Source organism: Vanacampus margaritifer, chromosome 8 (assembly GCF_051991255.1).
Source record: "Vanacampus margaritifer isolate UIUO_Vmar chromosome 8, RoL_Vmar_1.0, whole genome shotgun sequence".
Lineage (NCBI taxonomy): Eukaryota > Metazoa > Chordata > Actinopteri > Syngnathiformes > Syngnathidae > Vanacampus > Vanacampus margaritifer.
In genome coordinates this window covers 8162370-8186023 of record NC_135439.1, presented here as the reverse complement: position 1 = coordinate 8186023, position 23654 = coordinate 8162370, and the positions used below count along the sequence as shown (strand labels likewise).

The window sequence follows — 23654 nt, the reverse complement described above, 5'->3', positions numbered from 1 at the left end:
AATAAATATTTTCATTCAATTGTCTTCTTTGTGTATGCTCAACTTTTCCAAAAGGTTTTATTTATTTTTTATTTTTTACATTTCGTCTCATCAAAATGTATACTTTACATGCACATTGTGTAACAGAGCAGGGTCTATCTTTATGTAGAGGTGCCGGTTTAGCATATTTTTATATTCCCGGCACGGCATTTTGCAGCATTCATATCCCCCCGCATGCCGCTGAAGCACCCACAAGAAAAGAATGCACAGCAAAGTGGCACACAGCGACTTTGTGTGCCGCTTCGCCATTCGTCCAAACTCCTAAATGGACAGTTGGCACCGCCCCGTCACCATTAGTCGCCGCGCTCGCTTCTTCATTGTTAGTGCACGCCGTCGTCAGCAGGCTGCTGTGAGCCATTGTCAGAGGCCAGCGTCGGAGGCTCTTCTTCTTCCTCTTCTCCGGGCTGATAATTAAGTGGCGTACTGACAAACGGCTTTCATCAGATCTCTCATGTGGAACTGAGAGCATGCGAAGGCTTTCAGGGAGGATAAACTGGGGGACGTCACTTTGCATCCAATCCTTTCCGGCCTTGTGCTGCCTTGCTGCTTGCTGCTTCTGCAGTGTGCAGCGCGCAGTAGACAATTACAGAGAACCGCACGGCCGACACAAAGCCCTCTTTGCGTATAACGTCGGTTTGTACAGTTTCCTGGTTTGTCTCAATGGTCAGCCACACAGTCTGTTTTCCTCTTTGACAATCTGGCAGTGTTTTTTTTCCTTTTTTTTTCTCGTCAAAGCAAACTATGCACAGGAAAACAAACAAAGCAAGGAAGGGATACTGTATAACACGCCAAATGTGACTAGTCACAGCAAGGATCGCATTGGTGACTACAGATTAAAAAAAAAAGAGAAAAAAAAGTGTTGTTAATGAGCCTTCATTATGAAATGGTGTGTCAGCGGATGCTGGCGGGCGTTCAGCCACCACTCTCTTAAATGTGCGTTCACCTTTAAAGTTCATAATGAGAGTGATGAAAAGTCTCTTATAAGTGTGATGTGCACTTGGCGGTAATCAGGAGATATATCTTTAGTTTAGCAACTAATTATTTGACTTGGTGATGGCAGACAGGTTTTTTTCTCTCCCCCCCCCTCCTCTAAAATGCTCCTTCCCGATGTAATCAAATTAGATCCGATTTCCCACAGGACTGTTTGAAATGCCTTTGTGGTCTCCCGTCACACCCTAATCTACCGCCTCTGCTTGTTTGTGAAAGAGAAAATGCCAAGTCATCAAAGGTTCACTGCTGCCAAATATGTCGTAGTTCTAGACCAAGCAGTGCAATTTAGGTTTGGTGTATGGTACATGTTTTATGGCTTTCCATTGTCCAAAGGTACAAACGATTCTAAAATTACACATTCAAATGTATCCTGCCAGTTGTTGACAACCTTCTGTTGTGTGCCAGCCTAAAGCAAGACGACACACTACTATCTGGTGTAGGGTTGGCAGAGACTCTTCACTTGAACGTAAAAAAACAGGAATACAATGCAAAGAACACTAAAGCCAACAGTTCTCAAACAAAACGTGTCATCTTGTAGCAAAGTGCAACATACCAAGAAGACAGCAATACCAAATATTAAACATCCTCCACAATTGTTTGCTCTTGTTTACTTATTTTACGTATGTTGTGGTGGTTACAGTGTCACAGTACACTGGTAAGATGTAGCGCTAAGTCAAATCTCGATTTACTGTACCACCCCAAACAGTACCGCTGTGAACTGATCACATTTTTAACCTTTGACCCAAACATGATACAGTATTATACAAATGATAACACTTACTGTCTGAATCTGTATATTTAATATTTAAAAATGTTTACACTAGTTGGGTTTCCGTCCACCCATTTTCATTCGAATTTTCAAGAAATGCGAAAATAAATCTGAATGCAAATGCTAGAAATTCAAAAAAAGGGTCCAAAATTCGAAAAGGTTTTCACGCTTAGAGGGGCTGGATTTTGAAGTGTATTGAAAAAAGGAAAATGCGAATTTTGGCTATGGAAACACACGTTGGCATGTTTTGACCAGATATTACGTCACACGTACGTTTGTAGTCCCAAAGCAATGTCGGACGATAAAGTAAGGTATGTTTGGGGGGGGGGGACGAAACAGAAATCTTTTGGGAATTAAAGAAAATAATATTAATGCTATTTTAGATGGAAAACAGCAAAGAAACAATACAGTTTATCAGGAATTACGAAAGCAAACTCATACGACGTCATTGCCCGGTGCAGTCCCTTCCTGGTCTTCTTCTTTTAAATTACTGGTGGTTCACATCCCTATGGTGTATACCATGGCGGAGTCCCCTCTCAATCTTTGCAAAAGAAGAACAAATGGAAACGGGCATAATTCGCATGTCTGTTTTGCGCATTTTCAATAAATTCGCTTAAAAAATTCGAAAGAATTGGACGGAAACCTGACTACTGACTTTTTAAACCTATAAAACATGCATTTAAGTGACATGGAATCATTGCTTCCTAGTCGATTTGTTTCTCAATGGGCCAGCAAGATGAAAACGTTGGCACAAATTTGAAATTTCAATTTGATATCAACACATGAATGGTAGGTTAGTTGAGCACTCTAAATTGTCCGTCGGTGTGATTGTTTTTCTATTTGGCAACCAGTTCAGGATGTCGTTTGCCTTTTCACACAAAGACAACTCTGATAGGTTCCAGTACGCCCGCGGCCGCAACCCTAGCGAGGTTCAGAGAATAAATAAATATTTCATAGTCTGATTTAGCCAACTCATTTTGGCCGGTATGTGGCAGGCAGTCTGTTATAAACAATTTGTTTTTTATGCATTGTGACGGAGATGTAAAAGATTCTTAATATTAATACCTTTGAACCATTAACTCTTTGACTGCCAGACGTTTTCAGAAACGGGTTGTCGCCAGTGCCAGCTGATTTAAGCATTTTGACTGATCTTTCAAGGTCCACAGAAAATGTTGGAAACACATACTACCAAATGAAAGATTGGACTCTCATCTTTCATCAGAAAAAAAAGTTTGTTTCTACCTTATTCCGTTCTTCAGTAATCAACAATAGAAAATGGTTACTTTCACCGAAATTCTGTTTTGAAACAAAAAGCGGAGAAAAAGAGCTTTTTGTGAAACGATGTTATTTCATGCACTCTAGTGAATTGTACACTTCTTTTTGTCCATGAATGATGCCACAAGCACCTGAATAGTGCTTTACTTCTGTAAAACGCTTTCACCAACAATGAAAAAGTGTTTTTAGTTTGCAAAATACGTTTATTTCCATTCAACAGTGTAACAATTTGACAAAACAATTTCGCAAACTATTTACAAATGTGTGCAACTGTGGTACTATTTACAATTGCGTGGATGTTTCAAATACAGTTTTTCTTTTTGTAACGCTCTCCTGCGTGCAAGGAGACGCCGCTGGACTCGCACAACAGTTTACTTTCACTTTCGCATTTGTCCGTTTCGCGTGCAAACGTTACACTTTCTTGACGGCCTTTTTTTCCGGGGAATAAATAGCAAGTAGCAGACTGTGCACACTCCTCCGATGAATATGCATTGGACTCGGGGCACTCTCCGTCGTCCGATTGAACGTCCGCCTGAGCGTTGTGCTCCGTGTTTTCCGGTGTCAGCATCGCTAGCCCGTGAACCTTTTATGACGTCGTCATAGCCGCCGCGTCAGCGCTTTCAACTTCGGCGTCAACCTCGGAGTCACCATCATCATCATCGATGATGATCATCATCATCATCAATGTGCTCTTTATCGTTGGTCGATGTCTTTGAAAAAAACGGCTCGACTGTGAGCTGCTTGCAAGCGGCCGCCATTATGGCTTCTTCAGCCAATGTCCCCTCAACACTCTAGCCCCGCCTCTTCTACTGACGCCCACCCAATCTTGTCAAAAGAGAGTCATCGCTGCCCTCTAGGGGCCAAAAATAGTCATTAGGCACAACAGACTTGCTGGAAACTTTCACCACAGATGCGGAAAGGTTCCCTCTACCCGTTCAAAAAAAAAAAAAATGGGTGGACGTCTTTGGCGCTCCTCCGTAGGTTTTTGCAGAACGTCATTTAACGTCTTTGGCAGTAAAAGAGTTAATTATTGGTAGGATGAAAAAAGTGTGACTCGGTAGTAAAACAGACAAAGGAATACTGCAACAGTGTTTTGAATTTGGCATTTGGAATTATATTTTCTTTGGGCAAATGGAAAAATAATGTCATTTAAATCACTTGCTCAAATACACTATTTAGTCCGTCAAAACTGGATAGATGAGAAAACTATTACATTTGGTGTGGTCTAAATTGGAAGTGTTTTGAAGGACAGTTCTGGGGATATTTGTGGTGTTATAAAACATGTTTTCCCTTGTTGTTTAGTGAGCATACAGAGAAATCGTCATAAAGTAGCGATACAAGGTTGAAGCTGGAACTTTCTGGATTTCTGCATTACTCCGAGCAGATTCACTGCTGTGAGAGTTCATCAAAAGCAATTTTTCCCCAGGGACGGCATAATTCCAGGTCTTAGTTCCCATCTCAGGCGTGTTGTATTGACAAGTTGGCCTTGTGAATCACTGCCAATTCTGAAGGAGGTGCGTGACCATCATAATTTCTCTCCGATTTCTTTCTTGGTTCCTTGCCAGCGACAGCTCTCCGGAAGGTCAGGGATGCACTGAAATAATCCACTTAATGGAAGCATGCTTCTTCGCCGCCCGTGCTCGCCGTTGCATTGTGGGCTGGTGTGGCATCACCGGGGCTCGAACAAAGCGCTTTTGACTGTGAGCGAGACAGATTGGGACAGACACAAACAGCGGCCAGGGAGAAAGGAGTGGTGAAGACAGGCGGGCTCTCTGAAGCGCTGTGATCAAGCCATGCCTCATGAGTGACCTGCCATTCAGTGTTGCATTAAGGGAACCCGCCCCCACCACCACCACCACCACCACCAACCCACACGTTTATTTATTTTTTTAACTAAAGGAAGGGCTGGTTAAATGTAGCTTTCACGCTGGATGCCTCAAGTGCACCTCACAAATAATGCAGGAGTCTGCTTCTCCTCTGAACCCCAACAACCTCCTCAAATGTGTGCAGTTCTATTCCAAGTGTGTCCCGAAAGCAACAAAGCAGGTGTGGGAAGAAAAAAAAAATTGGCCGGCTGTGAATTGTATTGAGTTCAGAACATTGATATATAGGAGCGTTTGGTCTCTACCCTCGGTTCTTTTGCTGAAGTGGGAAGCATCCTTGGTGCTGCATTCATAAACTTCTTATGTGCCTCTAGAGAACTGCACAGTTTTTGTGTTGCCTTCGCCTATTGTCTGAGCTCTATAGGTTGCAAAATCCTTGGATTAAACTGGGATTTTATTTATTTATATAAACCTGTGTTGCTTGAGTCTGGGGTTCACGCTTATCTGACCGTATTAATATGTTGCTGAATAAGTGTGTACGCGTCGCATTATGTACTAGCAGCCCGTCTGTCCTCGGGAGACGCACACAGCCAATGACCTCCACTGACACTTAAGCTTTTCGATTCTTTTGCTTCTTGTGCAGCCTGTTGCTTAAAATCCTCAAAGCAACTTTTTGCTGCTAACTTGCTTCTTTAAAATCAACATAGGTCATCTCCTACGAAGCCAATTTCTGTCCTGCATGCATCGTCCTCATTATCGGTGCCCGTAAGTGAGAAATGGGTTTAATTTAACCAAATGCTCATTGTTGGGGGACATGGGGGGGGGGGTTTGGCTTTGGAGGAATTTCCCCACGGTGTCATCTGCTTTTGCAGAAGTGGCTGTTGGGTTTTAATTACTATAATACCTCAGTGTACTGCATTAGATGACCCCGGGAAAAAGTTGGTAATTTTTTTTTTGGGGTGCGTGTTCTTGCTTTATCATTAGTCTTCATAGCAAAGACAAGAACAGGATTGTGTGATTTTATTTTCGCAGGTTTTATTAAAAGCATATGCAAATGCTAGTGGCAAGGGCAGAGAGTTGAAAAGTCAGTGTGAAGTGTTAATATGAACCTTTGCCTTCTTTTAAAACTCTGGTTTTAGCTACCAGAGTAGATGGTCGAGAGACGATGATGATGATACGCCAACAGTCAATCTTTTCAAAATCAATCAATCAATCTTGTTAAACAGCACAAACAGAATTAACAGAAGGTCCAAATCCAACACATTTGTCTACAAAAAGCTCATCAAAAGACTATTAGTGCACTCTTTCAGATTGTCGTTGCTGTTACAAATTCAAGTGACAACTGCAGTGATTGTTTATATATTTATTTATTGAATGAAAACTATGCATCCAACATCCATTCAGTGATTTTTAGATCATGGCGCTCAATTCTTTTGATCCTACCAGGAGAATTAACCTCCCTGTTTTAAAACAGTCTCTTTCTTTCCCTTTTCAAGCAAAAAAAAAATAATCTCGCTTGCTGTGGCATCCCACATGCCTTCTTCCCACATCCCCTACAAATAGCCAGTGAATGTGCTACATTCCATGGCCTCGGTGCACATCCCCTAAGGCAGAGGTGTACATTCTGTGTTGGTGGGCATGCCACGGGGTTCATATGAACAACCTAAAATTACAGTTCCGTCCTGTATTGTGTTGGCTTGCGCTTTCTTTGTGTGTTTGCATTGATTTCACACACACACACACACACAAAAACACAAGCTACCCCATTACCACCAAGACTATCTTTCATTTTATCGACTGTGTCTTAAAAATAATTTTGCACTTCTCTCGGTTTGACTAAGTTTAATGCATTGACCACACAAACCCTTCATGTATCATATTGTGGTGTGCGTTTTGTCCTTTCAGCCACGTGCCGAACAAAAGGCTCAATTTTGGGTAACTGAAAGCAGACTTTAATGAAAACTCCAGCCAGACTGAAGTCTTTCCAGAGCTCTGTAGTCAGCATTTGTGGGAGACACGTTTTTTGGGGGGTTTATCGTCTTTGTGTTTTGTCACAGTATGAGCAGTTAGTATTCACTACATGATCCATTCAAATGTAATTCTATTTCTAAGTACATCTCAAGTTTTGGTGAATTCTATGGTCCATCAAAGTTTTTGGGCATATTGTCTTTGTCTAAGCCTCTAAGTGGTTGAACCAACTTGTCGCCCGGTCAACTTTACTACTCCGCATCGATGTTGAAAGCTTGAAGTCGACTAATCGTCAATCAGGTTTTCAATTGTTTTTGTATTTTTGGCTCAGCCATCTGCTACCAACGTTGGTCTGTAACGGTCCGGAGCAGCAAAATGTCCAACCAACACGGCAACACTGTTTTCATACGTTCGTGACTAGTCTTAAGATATTGATACTTACATTGATGTTTCTGCATTTGGCAATTTATTATTATATTATATTATTAGTATGGGATTTTTTTTAATGGGCTTTAGGTGAACTGATGAATACACACACGCTCGCACGCACGCACGCACGCACACACACACACACGCACATACACATACTCACCCACATACAAAAAAAAAAGTATATATATATATATATATATATATATATATATATATATATATACATATGTGTGTGTATATGTATATATATATGTATATGTATTAAAAAAAATAAAATAAAAATTACTAAATTTTTTTTAATTGATTTGTTGTTTTTTAAAAAAAAAAAAAAAAAAAAAAAAAAAGGAGAGCAATGATGATGTCAAATCGAATGAACAATACTGAGCTCTCCTGTAAAAAAAAAAAAAAAAAAAAAAAAAAAAAAAGATATTGATACCAGTGGAACCTTGAGACTAGTGGAGAGGAACGAGGGCAGCGGTATGAAGTAAAGCTCATTTTTTGTCTCCCAAAAAAAAACTTCATTCATCATGTGATATTTAAAACGTGCACCAATTTCACAACACTCTACATACCATACTCTACTGAAATATTGTTGACATTGTCAACTAGTATGACTTTGATGACATTAACTCAGTGGTGTCCAAACTCAGTCTTCGAGGGCCAGAATCCTGCAGGTTTTGGATGTTTCCCTGCTCCAACTCTTCCAATGAACAGGATCGTTATCAGGCTTGTACAGAGCTTGCTGATGAGCTTCAGGTGTGTTGGAGAAGAGAAACATCTATAACCTGCAGGACTCCGGCCCTCGAGGACCAAGTTTGGACACCACTGCATTAACGTCGACTACAAAAAATCTTTCGACTCTTACTTTGTGGTGTGTTGCAGTGTGTTAGTTGCCTACATCCATTGTTTGGTGAACTTTATATTCAAGACAAATACTTCAGGGTCAATCCCTATGAATCCTTGCCCTTTTGTGTTTCCTGCAGTTGTGCTAAATGGCCTCCCGGGGTTAGCAGTTGTAGCACTACCTTTGCTTGGGTACGTGCTGGCTAATGTGTGGATAAAGTAAAAAAAAAATAACGTTTTCCAGAACACCTGTGCATGTGTGGAGTAACTGGACTTTTCTGCCTGAGCTTGAATGAATAAAAGGAGAAGTGCATTGTGGTCCACTCACTTTCGAAGTCGGCAATATTTCTTTGCGTTTCAGACAAAGCCTGTTTTTGTTCACATGCTCAGTCAGCAGTGACACTCTTTACTGATTCAACAGATGCCAAACAGCATTCCCGAGTATTATTATGTTTTTTTTAAACTTGTATTTTTCAGCCTGTCTGACGCATCCATCTCCGCAGTGGTGCCAGTCTTTTATATCCCTCCATCATTCAGATTTGCTGACAGGTCAATTAGAGGTTGTGGTTGTATCTTCCAAAGTGACGGTGCTCGCAAGAATGTTTTCTTTGGATTTGGAGTACGACTCCTCCGCGCGTAGCCTTCATTCAAGATGTTCGACGGGGAAACACAGTTTGATCGCTTCTACACCAAAACTCTTGCGCATACGGTGCGCTTTCTGTTTTTGGTCAGTTCAAAGATGGAGGTTGTTAAAATAATGTATGTTGGATACTGTTATTGCACAGCGTCATCCAAGCTAACAGAACTCACTCGCATGGCGTGACTTACTCTTTTTATTTTGGGGTGTAAATGGATCTCAGGAATCAGTTTACTCTGCATATTTGCCTTTTATGAGCAGCCGCTGTGCTGGCGGTCATTGTAATGTTTAACCACTGTCTCTGGCACCGCACACCACCTCTGCCTGTTTTCTTTCCCACCACCTCTCAGATCTTTGATCAGAAAGGCAGCAAATCCAGCGGCGTTTAAGTTAGCCCCTTTCAGGGGTTTAATCCAAACACTTAAAAGAGCACCTGTAGGTCATCCTAGAGCCTCAGCTGATCCCTGGAATGCTTGACGTAAACTCAGTAGAGTGGAACCTTGGAGGTCAACCACACTTTCTAGGACAGTGTCAGATTTGTTGAGTATCATTTTAACAATATCTGTTGACTTAGCCTGTTTATTAAAGATAGGCCGATGCTGATTATCAGGTTAAAGTTAACTGATTGTCACACCCATCTAAGTGGGGTGAAATTAGTTGTCTGCATTTGACCCATCCACTGAGAGTATCAAGCAGGGGGGCAAATGGGTTCCATTTTTATAGTCTTTGGTATGACCCGGCCGGGGATTGAACCCACGACCTCCCAGTCTCAGTGCGGACACTCTACCACTAGGCCACTGAGCTGGTATTAGTAGTTAGTGAGGCCTATAACCAATATTTGGAGCCGATATTCATTTTCACTGAAAGGGGAAATATTGGCAACAAAATTATTTAAAAAAACAAACTCCAACTTTTAACTTGTCTTTCAGTACAGTATATGTTTCTTGAACAACTTTTTCAGATTTGCATTAATTTTTTTTTTTTTTATACCTTGAACAAAGTTAAAGGAGCTTGCGGGATAGGTAATATCTCTTATTAAGGTAACTGAAAATGTAAATAGCCCCCTGAAGTTAAAACATTTCTGCTCTTATCGGCAGTCATATATAAATATATTTTTTAAAAGCCCGATACCTGGTGAATTGAAAAACTGGTCTCTCTCTTCGACTTAACACAGATCACTTTCCCGTGTACAATACCATTGTTCTTCCTGTATTATAACTGTCAACATACTGTTGAATTAGTCATATTTTACTGAAAAGCCAGAAGAGAGACGGGCTCACAACCTTTGTTGCTTGGTTACAACACGTGTATTCCCAAAAATTTAAGGAAATAGAAATAGGGTAAAAAATGTTAAAGGGATTACATCACAGTATTTTAAGCCCTTCCACAGTTAACTATAGGCATATAATGATTCAATCTTACTTTTGACACCATGGCAATATCATTTTTTTATGAAATATAAGGCGTTTTGCTGGTTATATTTCTAACCCGGAAGTAAAACGCCCGGTTCAGTAAAACCCCGCCTCTCCCGCCTGCTGCTGGAGCTCTACGTTTAGCCACGCTAGCTATCAATTCTTCAATAAACATTTGAAACAAAACGGCTCCTTGCCGCAAGAAATCCTGGAGGAGGAGGGGAGGAAAGGGGAAAAAAGAGGGGGAACAAAAAAAGAAAAACAAACCTGAGCAGGTCGCAAACCGGGTACGCGCCGCTTACCGGGTGTTCGCGCTAACCACTACACTATTCGTTCAGTTACGTTCACACCAGCGCAGGGTTTTTACTTGTAGTTTACAGAAGTGTCAGCCAGAACTTTTTCTGAGATTTCAAGGCGGGAAATTGTCATTGCACTTTGGAGTTGCAAATATAAAGGATAATTGATTGCTTTGAATTCATTTGGACAGAATGTTTACTGCTAAATTTTACTTTTGGCACTATCCCATTGAGGTCTTAGAGAAAGTGGGCATGCGGGGGTGACCCCGCCCCGCCTCGCCCCTAATGACGTCAAACAGTGACAACAGCTCGTTTTCTTTCTGTTGCTTGGAGAGCAGATTAACCTATAATTTCTCATAGAGGGCCGAATGGAGGAAAACACCACTTCGGTGATGTTTTTGCCGAGGAATTAGCATTTTAACATGGCTAAAAGCTCCAAAAAGATGATTTTTCACGTTGCTGTCCTTTTAAATGCATTATCTCAGTTCAGTGCTACATATTACACAATTCTTAGTGTTTGCGTATTTTCAGCAATTACATGTAAGCATGAGCATTGTAATGTATTTAGAAGCAAATCTCAGAATTCACTTGGCAGGGTCTTTGAGTTAGAGGTTCTCGCTGTCTTGGCTTAATATGACTTTGTCTTGGTCGTGGGATATACTGTCTAATGTGTGATGGTTTGTAAAAGCCCCTGCACATGTAATGTACAGTATGTCAAGAGGTATAAAGTTGCGACTTAGAGCACGGGGGGGGGGGGGGGGGCATTGGTTTATTCCTGTTGTGTGCGCCCCCCACCCACCCCCACTTCTTCTCTCAAGTCACTTGGCACACATCCCGATGTCATAACCGCTATGTGTGCTTACATGTGTCTGTCCCAGCGTGCCCAATCCGCTCTCCGGGCTTCCTGACCGCGCGCCAGGGGTTGCTCGTTCGTCCCCCAGCTGTGAGGAGCCGGATTGTGACGCGGCTTGTCCCTTTGGCTCACTCGGGATGTTTGACGTGCTGAGCGCAGAGGTCAGCCTGACCTACTTTTTCCCCCTCGGCGGCTCTTCTTGCTGAGCTTCGGCGCTCCTCGGCAGGGAAGGTTGGGGTGGCGAGGGGGGGGGGGGGGGGGGTTATGCGAGGGCGGAGCTGCTTACGCCTCCACTGCTGTCCTGGTGTGTTAAATCACTGCCATTTCTGTGTATGTGTGCGCACTTTTTTTTAGGTGTGTAGGCGGCATCACACATGCAGACTGAGGTCAGATATGAAGTGCTCTGTGGGGGTTGCAGGTAGATGCTGGGCGGCACTTGTGCAGGACCCCTGCAGTGAGCACTGTCTGACTCATTTTATGTACCTTTCTCAACACTTTCTGACCTCACTTCCCCCTTTTTTTGTTTTTTAACATGAAAAGTAATGTATCGTTATACATTACAACGTGCAGAGTTCGAACAAAACTAGGTTAAGATATATCTTAAATGCAGCGTTAGGCAGAAGTGGGGAGTTTAACTACATTTCTTTGTAGCGTGGTTGGAACGTTTTCGTCATCACATAAAACAGTGGCGTCCACAGGAGCTTTATTTCCCCCTGGCTGTTCAAAACCTTAAACGCATCTCTCCTGTTTGACGTCAAATACCGAACCTCCTGCTGATACCTTACTTAGACGGTGTAGAAAAAGATGCCCGTGAGTGGAAAGCGCGCAGCTGGAGATATATGTGCATCCATCATAACTTGATGCAGCTCTGCTTACCTGGTGTACACCTCCTGAAACTGGCTGTTGATCCTCGCTGGTGGAGAAAGCCCAGTGTGATGCGGGGTTATCATGTCAATTAGTTTACCAGTGGGTCGCAGGTGCAGAATGACTCCGACCCTGACACTTTTTATGAAATAGGGATATAACAAAATTTGATTGTTTAATTTCCCACCTTCTGGTTGAGCAAGCACTGCAGAGACCAACTGTTTGTATACAAGTCATTAAAATGTCAATTTTCAGTAGTGTAGATATGCAGTTCTGAAAATGGATGGATGGGTAACAATCCCTTTCAATGTAAAATACAATTTAAAAAAAAATGGTGTGTTAGCTGTGTAACGTTGGTCATTGAAATATATGGAGTCATTTGAGTGGTTAATGAGTGTTGTACTTTCAAATGTATTGTTGGTACAGGTAGTGAAAGTTTTCTCATGGAAACTGTTTTGACTCTGGAACGAATTATTCCACCTGGAACCTGCGTTTTTCAAATACCCTAGTGTTTGTAATGTGTAAATCTTCCACTCATTTGTCGGAATCGAGCGCCCATTTCGAAACATCTCATGCGCTTGCACAACTTTGCGTGTTTTGTCGTTGAGTTAGCATCACCCCACATGTTCGTTTGAAGCAGTTGCAATGTTTTTTTGTGCTTGTCAAAAGAAAGTTTCCACTGGCGGCCGTTTGATAAATGTCCGAAGCACGAGAACTTGACCGATTTCACCAGGATGTACGAGAAGTCCGCAAAGACGACATCATTTTTTTTTATGCAACAGGACTTGAGTGACTATCAAGTTGGTCCTAATGCTAGAAAAAGACAAAAGAAAGTAACAATTGACTGGACAGGGGGGATTCCTTTTCCAATTAGTGACCCTCTTTTTTCCCCTTCCTCACCCTCTTTCATACATCAACAGTTTTTATAAAAGAAAAAGGGGTGATTAATGTTAATTTACCCATTTCAGGAGTCCCATCATTTATATATATTTCTTTTTTGTATTTGAAAATGTAGTTTCTATCAAGTGTTTTTTTTTTTTGTCTGGAACAGACTCATTGAATTTACAATAATTCCAAATTGAAATCTTGCTTCATTTATCGTACGCATTTTTGAAACGGCTTTAACCGCGAAACCAAGGTTCCACTTTAATCTCAATATGGGAGAGCAGTTTTGAAAGCAAATAGACTTCCACCGCATCTGCGTTCATCAGGTGCATTGTCAACCGGTCCTCGCTTTGCTTTTTCTCTCTCTCGTCGTCGCCACTGTGATCCGTCATCCCTTTCTCCAGCGTCACCCCCACCCTCACTCTGCTGTAACTGCAATATTCTCGAGTAGCCCCTTTGTTCTGTTTTACTTAAAATGCTGCGTCCGTCCGCCTCTCTGCAAAAGCAGTGTAAAAAGGCAGCTTGACGGTGTTTGCTAAAAACCTAAACTTACAATCAGGGATGTGATTTTTCCGCTAATTCGCGGAATTCCGCTTTTTTTTATCTCCCCCCCCCCCCAAAAAAAAAAGCCGATTTTTTTTTTTTTTTTTTTTGTAGTTCATTGTGTATGCACATGACTCCGACAGATAACATCTTCTGCTATAACAAAGACATTTGTGGTATGCTCTAATATGAGTTACTTTTCATTTGGTCATGATACAATTATTTGTTCATGAAATTTGAACTCTTCAACATTATTTATGTGTTAACTTAGTAATCACATTAGTTAGATATGATGATATTCTCAGTGATAGTTTTTAAAAGCAAAGGCAGTCCAATGTTTTTGAATGTGACTGATTTTGAGTTGACTAAAACTGCCATTTTATAAGGGATAGTTCAATATACATTGGAAATTGATGCTGTTGTTTTGTCTATTTCTTTGTCATGTGAGTGCATTGAAAGTACTTAAAAACACGGAAAACCCATGAGCTCCGGGGGGCTTCGCTAGCTAGCCTAGCTGGGTGCCAGCGGCCCCCAGACCCCCGGCTAAATTTTCAGATAATTTCACTTTGGTCAAATCACATCCCTGTTACAATGTAGTCGTAGCAGCGGCATATCGCGTCTACTCGACCCAGCAGAAGGTATTTGATGGATAGAGCATACCTCCCTTGCACATGGTTAGCAGGGGTTTGTCCGCCTGCCGTCACGTGGCACATTGACACGTTTTTAAGACATACACGTTACATACAGAGATAAAACAAATGTAAGTGCTTAAGTGTGCACGCTGTTTTTCAGCTTATGCAGTGCGGTCTGCCACGCAGATGTTCTCTGGTTTTTCCAGTAGGAAATGTCGGCTTTGATGAGAGCATCATTTCTGTTTGTCACCATACACGAGGGCTCACCGACCTTTTTGAAGTTGAGATCTACTTCTTGGGGACCGATTAATGCAAAGGGATACCAGTTTGAGATGCACTTCTGAGATGAGAAATGTGCTCAGATTATCTTTAATTATGGATTTTTTTTAGGGCCTGACCTATTTAATCGGCCGCTATTTACTCATTTTTGTACACGTAAACACATTACAAGATAACACAAAGATAACAACGTTGGGTTAGAAAAACAAAAACAGGGCAAAAAGACGAGTTACGTACAAGGCGTAGAATGCTCTAAAATAGAGATGATGGGGAGGGGACCACAATTTTTCATCGGCACTATTGTGAGCCACATAAGTCACATACTTCCTAACCAGATGACATGACAAAAATGCCATTTTAATGTCTGTTTGTTATTAAACCAAAACAAATGGAAGTAACCTAATACATTTCTTGCTCAATGCATTTATATATATATATATATATATATATATATATATATAAAAAAAATCTGCCTGAACAGCAAGCCAAAATTAAGTGCAAGAACTCATTTTGTGCATTTTTTCCCCCCACATCGACTCATTTGTAAAATCTTTAAGGTACTATATTTGTCTTGCATGTCATCCCAAATCCGCAAAAAAAAAAAAAAAATCATAGGCATACTCGCGCTGTAGGAAATTGTCATAATAAGTGACAAAAACACTTTAGCGATGCGTGCATGTGATTGTGTTTATATCTTGTGACATTAGCGTCATTTGCACGCCATCCCGAATCTATTATTCATACAGTGCACTAGAGCTTTGAACTTGAACTGGGCTAGCTCTGCTCTAGCAGGTATCCGGTGCGGGAAGTGAATTCAGAAGCCATGTTTAAAATGCACAGCTCACAATCTCACTGTAATGTAATTCTTATAATATGAAAATTGAGATAAATTGTCGAGGAAGTGAATTTCTATTGGTTAGCATCTCTGTAGGTGCTCCTCAAAACAGACAGTTTGGGGTACAGTTTTCCTTCTCCCCTCCAAGCACAAGGATAATTGACTGTCTGTGAGGCTCTTTTTTTGTTCTGTCGGGAAACACGGAAAGCGTCCTCTGGTTTCCATTGGCATTTCACAGCGGCACGATTGGCGGCATCACACAACGAGCCTGTCATTATGGTACCTCCTGTGGTATAATTGCCTTTAGTGTTGAACAAACGGCTCCCATCTCGTGCGCTTGGGGGTCTCGGGCTCACCCGCCACTCTCCACTCATCTCCCTCGTCCGTTAAACTGAGCGGAGAACCCTGCATCTTTTTTTTTTTTTTTTAAAGCGGCCATCTGTCAATAGTACGCCCAACTAAGTGGAGGTGTGTGCGGGGCTGTCGTTTTTGTTTTCGGGGAGGTAAGGGGATACTTTGGTTGCTCCGTGTGGCCCCAGTGGCTACTTCAGCCTGCCTCTCCATCCCAATGAGACAGCTGGCTGAAGCTCACTCTTATCCGCCGTGGAGTAGCTTGTAAGCGTGTAATGAGTTAACTTTGGGATGATGATCTGCATAATTTAGTTCCTGCCCCCACAGGGCCCGCTCGAGCATTAATTAATATCAGGCTCCTGCCTCGATCCCAGTGTGGGACTCCTCTTGGCTCCTGTTTTTGGCACGTGTGGAATTTGATATAATAGTAGATTCCACTTTTTGATGGGGAGGGACTTTAACCCATATGTGCTGTTAATTTTCCATGTATGCATAGTATGGTCCGGGTCAATAACTCATAATAATTGTCTGTTTATAATTAGTTGTAGTACAAAAGTACTAAAGGTCTTTTCAAAGTGTATTAGTAGCCTGATTGAATAATAAATAGGATAATAATTCGTTATCGTTTTTTTCTGAGTTGGAAAGGAGGAAAGTGTAAAAAAAAAAAAAAACACTGATAAACATTCATTGTTTTCCACCCCAAAAATATTTAAAGATATAAAAAAAAAAATTGAAGAAAAAAAGCTCCCTTCTTATCACTAGTCGGGTTCCATCCACCCATTTGTATTTGAATTTTGAAGAAATGCAAAAATAAAACTGAATGGAAACACTAGAAATTCGAAAAACGGCCCAAAATTCGCAAAAAAGTTTTTACGCTTAGAAAGGGGGGATTTTGAAGCGTATCTATAAAAGGAAAATGCGAAATTTGGCTATGTAAAACAAGTTTTGCAAATAAACGCTGACAAAACCCACGTTTTGACCGGATATTACGTCGCACGTATGTTTGTAGTCACAAAGCAATGTCGGACGATAAAGTAAGGTATGTTTGGAGGGACGACGAAACCAAAAATCTTTTTGGAATTAATTAAAGAGGCGAATATTAATGCTATTTTAAATGGAAAACAGCAAAGAAACGCTACGGTTAATCAGGAATTACAAAAGCAAACTCGTACGACATCATCGCATGGCGCAGTCGCTTCCTGGTCTTCTTCTTCTTCTTCTTTCAAATTACTAGTGGATCACATCTCTATGTTGTATACCACCACCTACAGGGGCGGAGTCTACTCTCAATATTCGCAAAAGAAGAACAGATGGAAACAGGCATAAGTCGCATGTCCGTTTTGCGCATTTTCAGTTAATTCGCTTAAAAAAATCGAAACAATTGGATGATTTTTTTTTTTTTACTTGGCTCAGTCTCAGTGTACACAAACTTTGTATTACTTAAAATAATATTTTTTGTGTGTGATATTTTTACTTTTGTGTGTTTGAGGTAACTTAAAGAAAAGTCAACACATTTTAGTGTGAGAGAATGACATTTGAGGTTTCTATTAAATGTCAAATCGGGACAAATTTGACCCACACCCATTGACCTGTGAAGAGTGAAAGCAGGTATAAAACTTCTTCTCGATGACAGCTTCTAAATATAAACCACAAAAATCCAAGTCAATGTTTTACTGCAGACTTGTTCTTTCTTGTAAAGTGTTTTTGTATGTCTACTCACCTTCTCCACCTGTCTCTCTGTTTTCCCCCCACAGAACTCGATACGGCACAATCTGTCATTGAACAAGTGTTTTCTCAAAGTGCCTCGCTCTAAAGATGACCCGGGCAAGGTGAGATTGGAACATTTAACCCAAGTGCACCTTGTCTTGCACATAATGAATATACAGTAACATGTTTATATTGTAACCTTTTTGCATTGTTATGATAAAAAGGTATTATGGTTGTTTTTGCTGTAACATTTGTTGTGAATTGTTCTTATGGGCCTTATGGTGGGTTATTAGAGCTGCACTAAAAAAAATATTTTTATTTATTTATTTAAGTAACAACTTTATTCTCATAGGTTTTCTTATAAATACAATTTACTTTTCAGGGAAAATATCATATTAAGCATATTATTCAGTATATGATCCTATTTCTGCAATATGATGACTTGTAACATGACAGCATTGTTCTTGTAAGAGTACGACTTTTTTTTACTTAAAAAATTGTCGTCTTTTTATCTCTCTCGGGATTGACTTTTTTCCAGAAATGTTTCATAAAACAATCTTTAAAAAAAGTTATACATGCAAAATATAGATTGCCCCCCAATATTATGAAGTCACATTTTTACTTGAGAAATTATCATTTAACATTGATGTACGTTAATTCTGATGACAATGTTATTTTGTTGTTCCGTGTTTTTCTCTTTATATTATCACTTTTTTATTGTATTAAAAATGTTTTTGTTTTTTTTTTATTGCTGTTGATCTCCTCAGGGATCAATAAAGTGTAACCTAACCTAAAATAACATGTGTCATAATGAAAGAATACAACTAGAGAAGCATGTTTGGTTTGTACCAACAGCTGGCAGTAGTCAACCTCGTTTTTTTTCTTTTTTTTTTGGGAGGCGCATATCATGTCTGTGTTGGAAAAAAATGTTAACTTTGAATCCCTGCCAGAACCTTGACAGTCGAGAAATGCATGGCACGCTCTTAATCTATTAGGAACCTGCCTCCCCCGCAGGATTGCATTTCATATGTAAGGCGAGACTTTTTCTTTTTCTTTTTTTTTTTTTTATTATTGGAAGACCTCAGACAGACGATGTGGGTGAGGTGTGAAAAAGTCAGACTGGTGGAGACCGAGTCGAAGCAGGGTTTAAGTAATGTCGTTTCCAAAAATCGTTGCATTCCCTAAAGCATTCAGCCGCAATCTCCTCCTTCACTCATTTTTCTTGCTAATGTTAATTTGACATTTGAATCTCAGTGGGACCACCTACTGTTAAGTCTGTAAGCCCATTTACTTTGCCGTCCCTTGTGACATCATGCTAATAATTAGCCATCATCCGCTGAGGTGGTTCATGACAGTGCAGCCCGTATATCTAGTCCCGTGCCGTGCAAATACTGTAGGTCTAATCGTATGGATCCTAACCTACATTTCAGCCCGGCGCAATCTGAGCCTTTGCTACACATGCCGGGTAGAGGAAAAAAAATAGGCACAAATAATTACCTTCTCCACACACACACGCACACACACACATGCATGGAGAGCTACGCCTGGCTGTGTACTAGAGGATGGGGACTGAATGCTAATTTCGTGTTTTGCTGTAATCCTCTGATATTGACACTCCTGGGAGCTGCTCCACTAAATACAAAATAATCTATTGCTGTATGGATTCCATTCCAGATGCACGGCCAACGTGCTCGCATCCTTAATGTTTAATTTGGAATTTTCCTCACTCCCTTCCCCAGCATCCCCCCCATTCCCTTCCGCCACCCCCCCCCCCCCCCCCCCCCTCATGCACAAGACAACTTCAAAGAGGCGGTAGCTGCTCTTGATAAGTTGCATCAATATTGTAATGTGGCAGGAATATGAAAACTGCTGCTTGGATGAGATAGGAGAGGCAAAGTCTGCGTCTGTCAGTCTGGGAGATGCTCGGGATTAAATGCTGCTCGTTATTGTGCAAAAACACCACCTGACTGCATGTAAATCGTTCATCGTTAAGAATCCGGTCAATTGCGTGCAGTACAGATAAAACTGGATGCAAAGCTAAAATGACAATTATTGGCAATTTGTATCCAATTGATTGATGGGATTTCTTGTAAATTTGCACAAAAAAAGGGTTTTTTTTTAGGCGGGGGGGGGGGGGGGGTTATTCTGCACTGTAAATAAATACAAATATTCGACAGGAAAAACAACTGTTTTTCAGTTCAAATAGTTTGATCAATGATTAGACATGAACAAAGGCAACACAATCCAATCAAAATATTTCAATCTTAATTATAATTCAGATTGAAATATGACAATATTCACAAGACTCTAACTCGTAAATTTAACTTGCTTTAGTTTTTCAACACAACTTGCCAACACGAGCACTTTTATCAAGTTGTTCGTTGCTCCTGCTTTAGGCTCCAGACTGAGCTCTGTCGGCTACTCGAGATTTTGCTGTTTAATTCATATTCCACAAACACAATAATAATCAGAACGCCGATTTAGACAAGTGGGGATGCACACTGCATAGAAAATATTATTGTAAATAAATAAAATGTAATGCCGCTACTGTATACATGAACTCTTGTAATACGTATTAAGATGTAATTTCTGCCAAATTACAACTTTTTTCTTTGTGATATTACTCATTTTGTTTAGAAAGACTTATGTAAAAAAAAAAAAAAAGTTATTTTTTTTCTCTTAATATAAACTCAACATTAAGCTATGTACACATTAAGTCTCATAATAGCATAATAAATAAATAAATACATAAATGTAATTTCTTCACTTTTTTGAAAATTTTGCGACTTTATCTCATAATGTATTGCTAGTTATGTTAATGCTTGAAATACTACAGTGTTTTTTTGGGTGAGGGCCACTGGAGTCGATGACGTCATTCAAGTTGAAATATGAAAAAGTGCTGTGTTTTTAGAGGTAATCTGCAAGTTTTATGATAGAGCAGCCGTTTTGTTATGGCTGAAGAGAATATGGCGGTTTGTGCTGTGTTCCTGTGGACCCAACACTATGTTGCAGAATATTTGTGAATAATTTAATGGCTCTTTATATGTTTTTCTCTTTTCCTGCCAACTCTCTGGGGGTGGGTGTCGGGGGTGGGGGGGGGGGAGGGGAAAAAAATGCAGCAACTCTCTCTTCCCACGAGGGTTAACTTAAAGTGTTCTTCCCCGCACTAATTAAAAGCAACGGAGCCCAGCCCTGCTTTGTCTGCGCGACTCCTCGTTTGGAAACTTGTGCATTATAAGACGCACACGGATTGACTGCGGTGACAATGCGTCTCACCTTTATCAATCTTGTGAAATTTCTAATGAGGCTGCTGCATTTTTATCACCGTAGTACCCCCCCCCCCCACCCTCCCCCCTCCCAGCTTGATTGCGCATGTGAGTTATTCTCAACCCCTCTGAGGAGCCGTTAATTGACCCCAAAGCTTGGCGCACATTAAAACATATCATTTCACATACACACACACCACCGCCCTCCCCCTGATGAATATAGGCCAAGCGTGGCTTTTCATTTGAACAATTGCAGACGTGCCGGAGTACGTGAGTTGTGAAATAAACAACATTTTTCCCCTTTAACAAGGGCAGGCCATTGTGTACGACGCTATTATTTTATGGATACTCACTCTGCTTCTCTGGTGGACGCATCAATTATTCTCTCTGCTGGGGAAGTCATTTTAAAAGGTCCTGATCTCACTTTCTCTTGACAATTGAGATTTTTTCTTATCATGAAATATTAAAAATAAATTCAAAAACCCACACGGCCTTAAGGTGAAAAATATTTTCTTCTTCTTTTTTTTTTGCAAGTGTGTCTTGCTTTGGGCTTGGAGGAGGAACACCATCGGAAAAAATAAATGAAATGCAAAAGATAAATAATGCAGGCTGGGCCTGGAGAATGGCATCCTCAAAAACTTCCGCCCCATCCTCTTCCAGTCAGCTTTCGCTGATCACTCCTTGATCAGCCCTTCTCACCTCGGCCGAGGCGGCTCTTCCTCATTTCCCGGCCCGTGAGCCGCCTTGGCAACGGTACCGCGTGAAGAAGTGGAGAATCAAGGAAGAGCTTCCAGTGGAGGAAGCCGGGAAAGCGAAGTCGGGCTGGACAATTGAACAAATTTGAATCGTGATTCCGATTTTGTTTTTTCACAATCAGAACAGCATTGTAATTAAAGAAAAATACTGATTATTGTTTTTCCAAAATTGGCCAGCCCTAGCTTGATTCTCTTTGTGACAGCTCAGTAAGCAGTAAGTGCAAACGTGGAAAAGCATTTTTTTTTTTTAAATGAGCTGACAGTGCTCTTCTTCCCCCTCAGGGCTCTTACTGGGCTATTGACACCAACCCAAAGGAGGACGCCTTGCCAACGCGGCCCAAGAAGAGGCCGCGGTCCGGAGAGCGGGTGAGTGTGATGCGGGGGGAAAAAAAGCTAATTGAGGGATGTGATTTTTCCGCTAATTCGCGGAATTCCGCTTTTTTTATCTCCCCCCCCAAAAAAAAAAAATCCGATTTTTTTATTTATTTTTTATTTTTTTTTTAGTAGTTCATTGTGTATGCACATGACTCCGACAGATAACATCTTCTGCTATAACAAAGACATTTGTGGTATGCTCTAATATGAGTTACTTTTTATTTGGTCATGATACAATTATTTGTTCATGAAATTTGAACTCTTCAACATTATTTATGTGTTAACTTAGTAATCACATTAGTTAGATATGATGATATTCTCAGTGATAGTTTTTAAAAGCAAAGGCAGTCCAATGTTTTTGAATGTGACTGATTTTGAGTTGACTAAAACTGCCATTTTATATGGGATAGTTCAATATACATTGAAAATTTATGCTGTTGTTTTGTCTATTTCTTTGTCATGTGAGTGCATTGAAAGTACTTAAAAACACGGAAAACCCATGAGCTCCGGGGGGCTTTGCCCCCCTTGTCCCCCCACCAGGGCACTGCCCTCATGATGTATCACATCGACAACAAAACTTACAAGCCAGCCAACAGAAAAATTGTCACACAGGCACGGGGGTCGAGATACTGTTAATATTCATGTTTCGTGAAATCGAATGTAAACCGGCTAAATTTTAAGATAATTTCACTTTGGTCAAATCACATCCCTGCTAATTACAGACGCTCCCCAACTTACGAACGAGTTACGTTCCGAGCGATCGTTCGTAAGGTGAATTCGTTCGTAAGTTGCTTCAGTGCTATATTTTGTATTAGAATTTATGTTTAAAGCCTATATAAGTATATTGAAGGTTTATATAAGTATGTTTAAGGCTTGTACAAGTAACCTGCATTGGTTTGTACCGAAAAAAACTTTTAATAAAATGGAGAGAATACGTACAGTACTGTATGTTAGAGAGAGCGAGAGACACTTAATGGAAGAACACTTAGGAAGAAGTTGAGGGTTGAGGAGAAGAAGATGAGGGTTGATGAGTATCTCCCTTGGAGGATTTACTAGAAACTGGCCTAAAGAAGCGATCCAACGACGATTGCACAGTTTCCTTCTTTTTTTTCATCATAAATGATACGGTAGCACTGTATGGCATCATTCAATTGATTTGCAACCTTTGTGCAACGTTCAATATTTGGGTCTTGCTGGCTTTATCTATGAGCGAAAACACTCGGAAAAAGGCGCGCAATACAAAATCTAACTTACAGCACCTCTTTCCGGACATTTTCCGACACACGCGCAGACATGTTCGTATGTACCGTTGTTCGTAACTCGAATGTTCGTAAGTAGGGGAGCGTCTGTATCATCATGAACTCTATCTTAGCGTCCCCAACACTTATTGAGCCAGGGTACATATCACACACTGGAAACATCTCAACAAATCTGTAACAAAAAATTATACAGCGATGCATTGAGATAAGCGTTTAATTCGGTTCGTGACAGCATTCGTAACTCAAAACATTTTTTCAACCATGTTTGCTTTGCACTCCGGGTTTGACTAATTGACCCGACCGAGTGTGCAGACCTCAGAACCCTACTGGGTTTACAGTATATTCAATAAAACTATTTATAGACCAGTAGCAGAACTTAATCTATTCTGCTACTGAATGGGAGCTAGTGTAAAGCCTTTTGGACTGGAGTAATATGTTCTGATCCCTTTCTTCTGGTCAGAACCCGAGCTGCAGCTTTTTGATGCTCTTTTGAGGGAGTCCAGTCAGAAGACTGTTGCAATAATCAAGTATGCTTACTGGAGATAAAAGCGTTGATAAGCTTATCC

General features: G+C 40.7%; 1 protein-coding gene across 1 annotated transcript in view; it reads left to right on the top strand.

Annotated features, from left to right (window-relative positions):
- foxj3 (forkhead box J3) overlaps positions 1-23654 on the top strand; it is a 114142-nt gene that overhangs the window by 57682 nt on the left and 32806 nt on the right. The window contains exons 3-4 of the mRNA XM_077573832.1: positions 17481-17555; positions 21737-21820. Coding sequence (XP_077429958.1) covers positions 17481-17555; positions 21737-21820 — 159 coding nt within the window. The remainder of the gene's footprint in view (positions 1-17480; positions 17556-21736; positions 21821-23654) is intronic.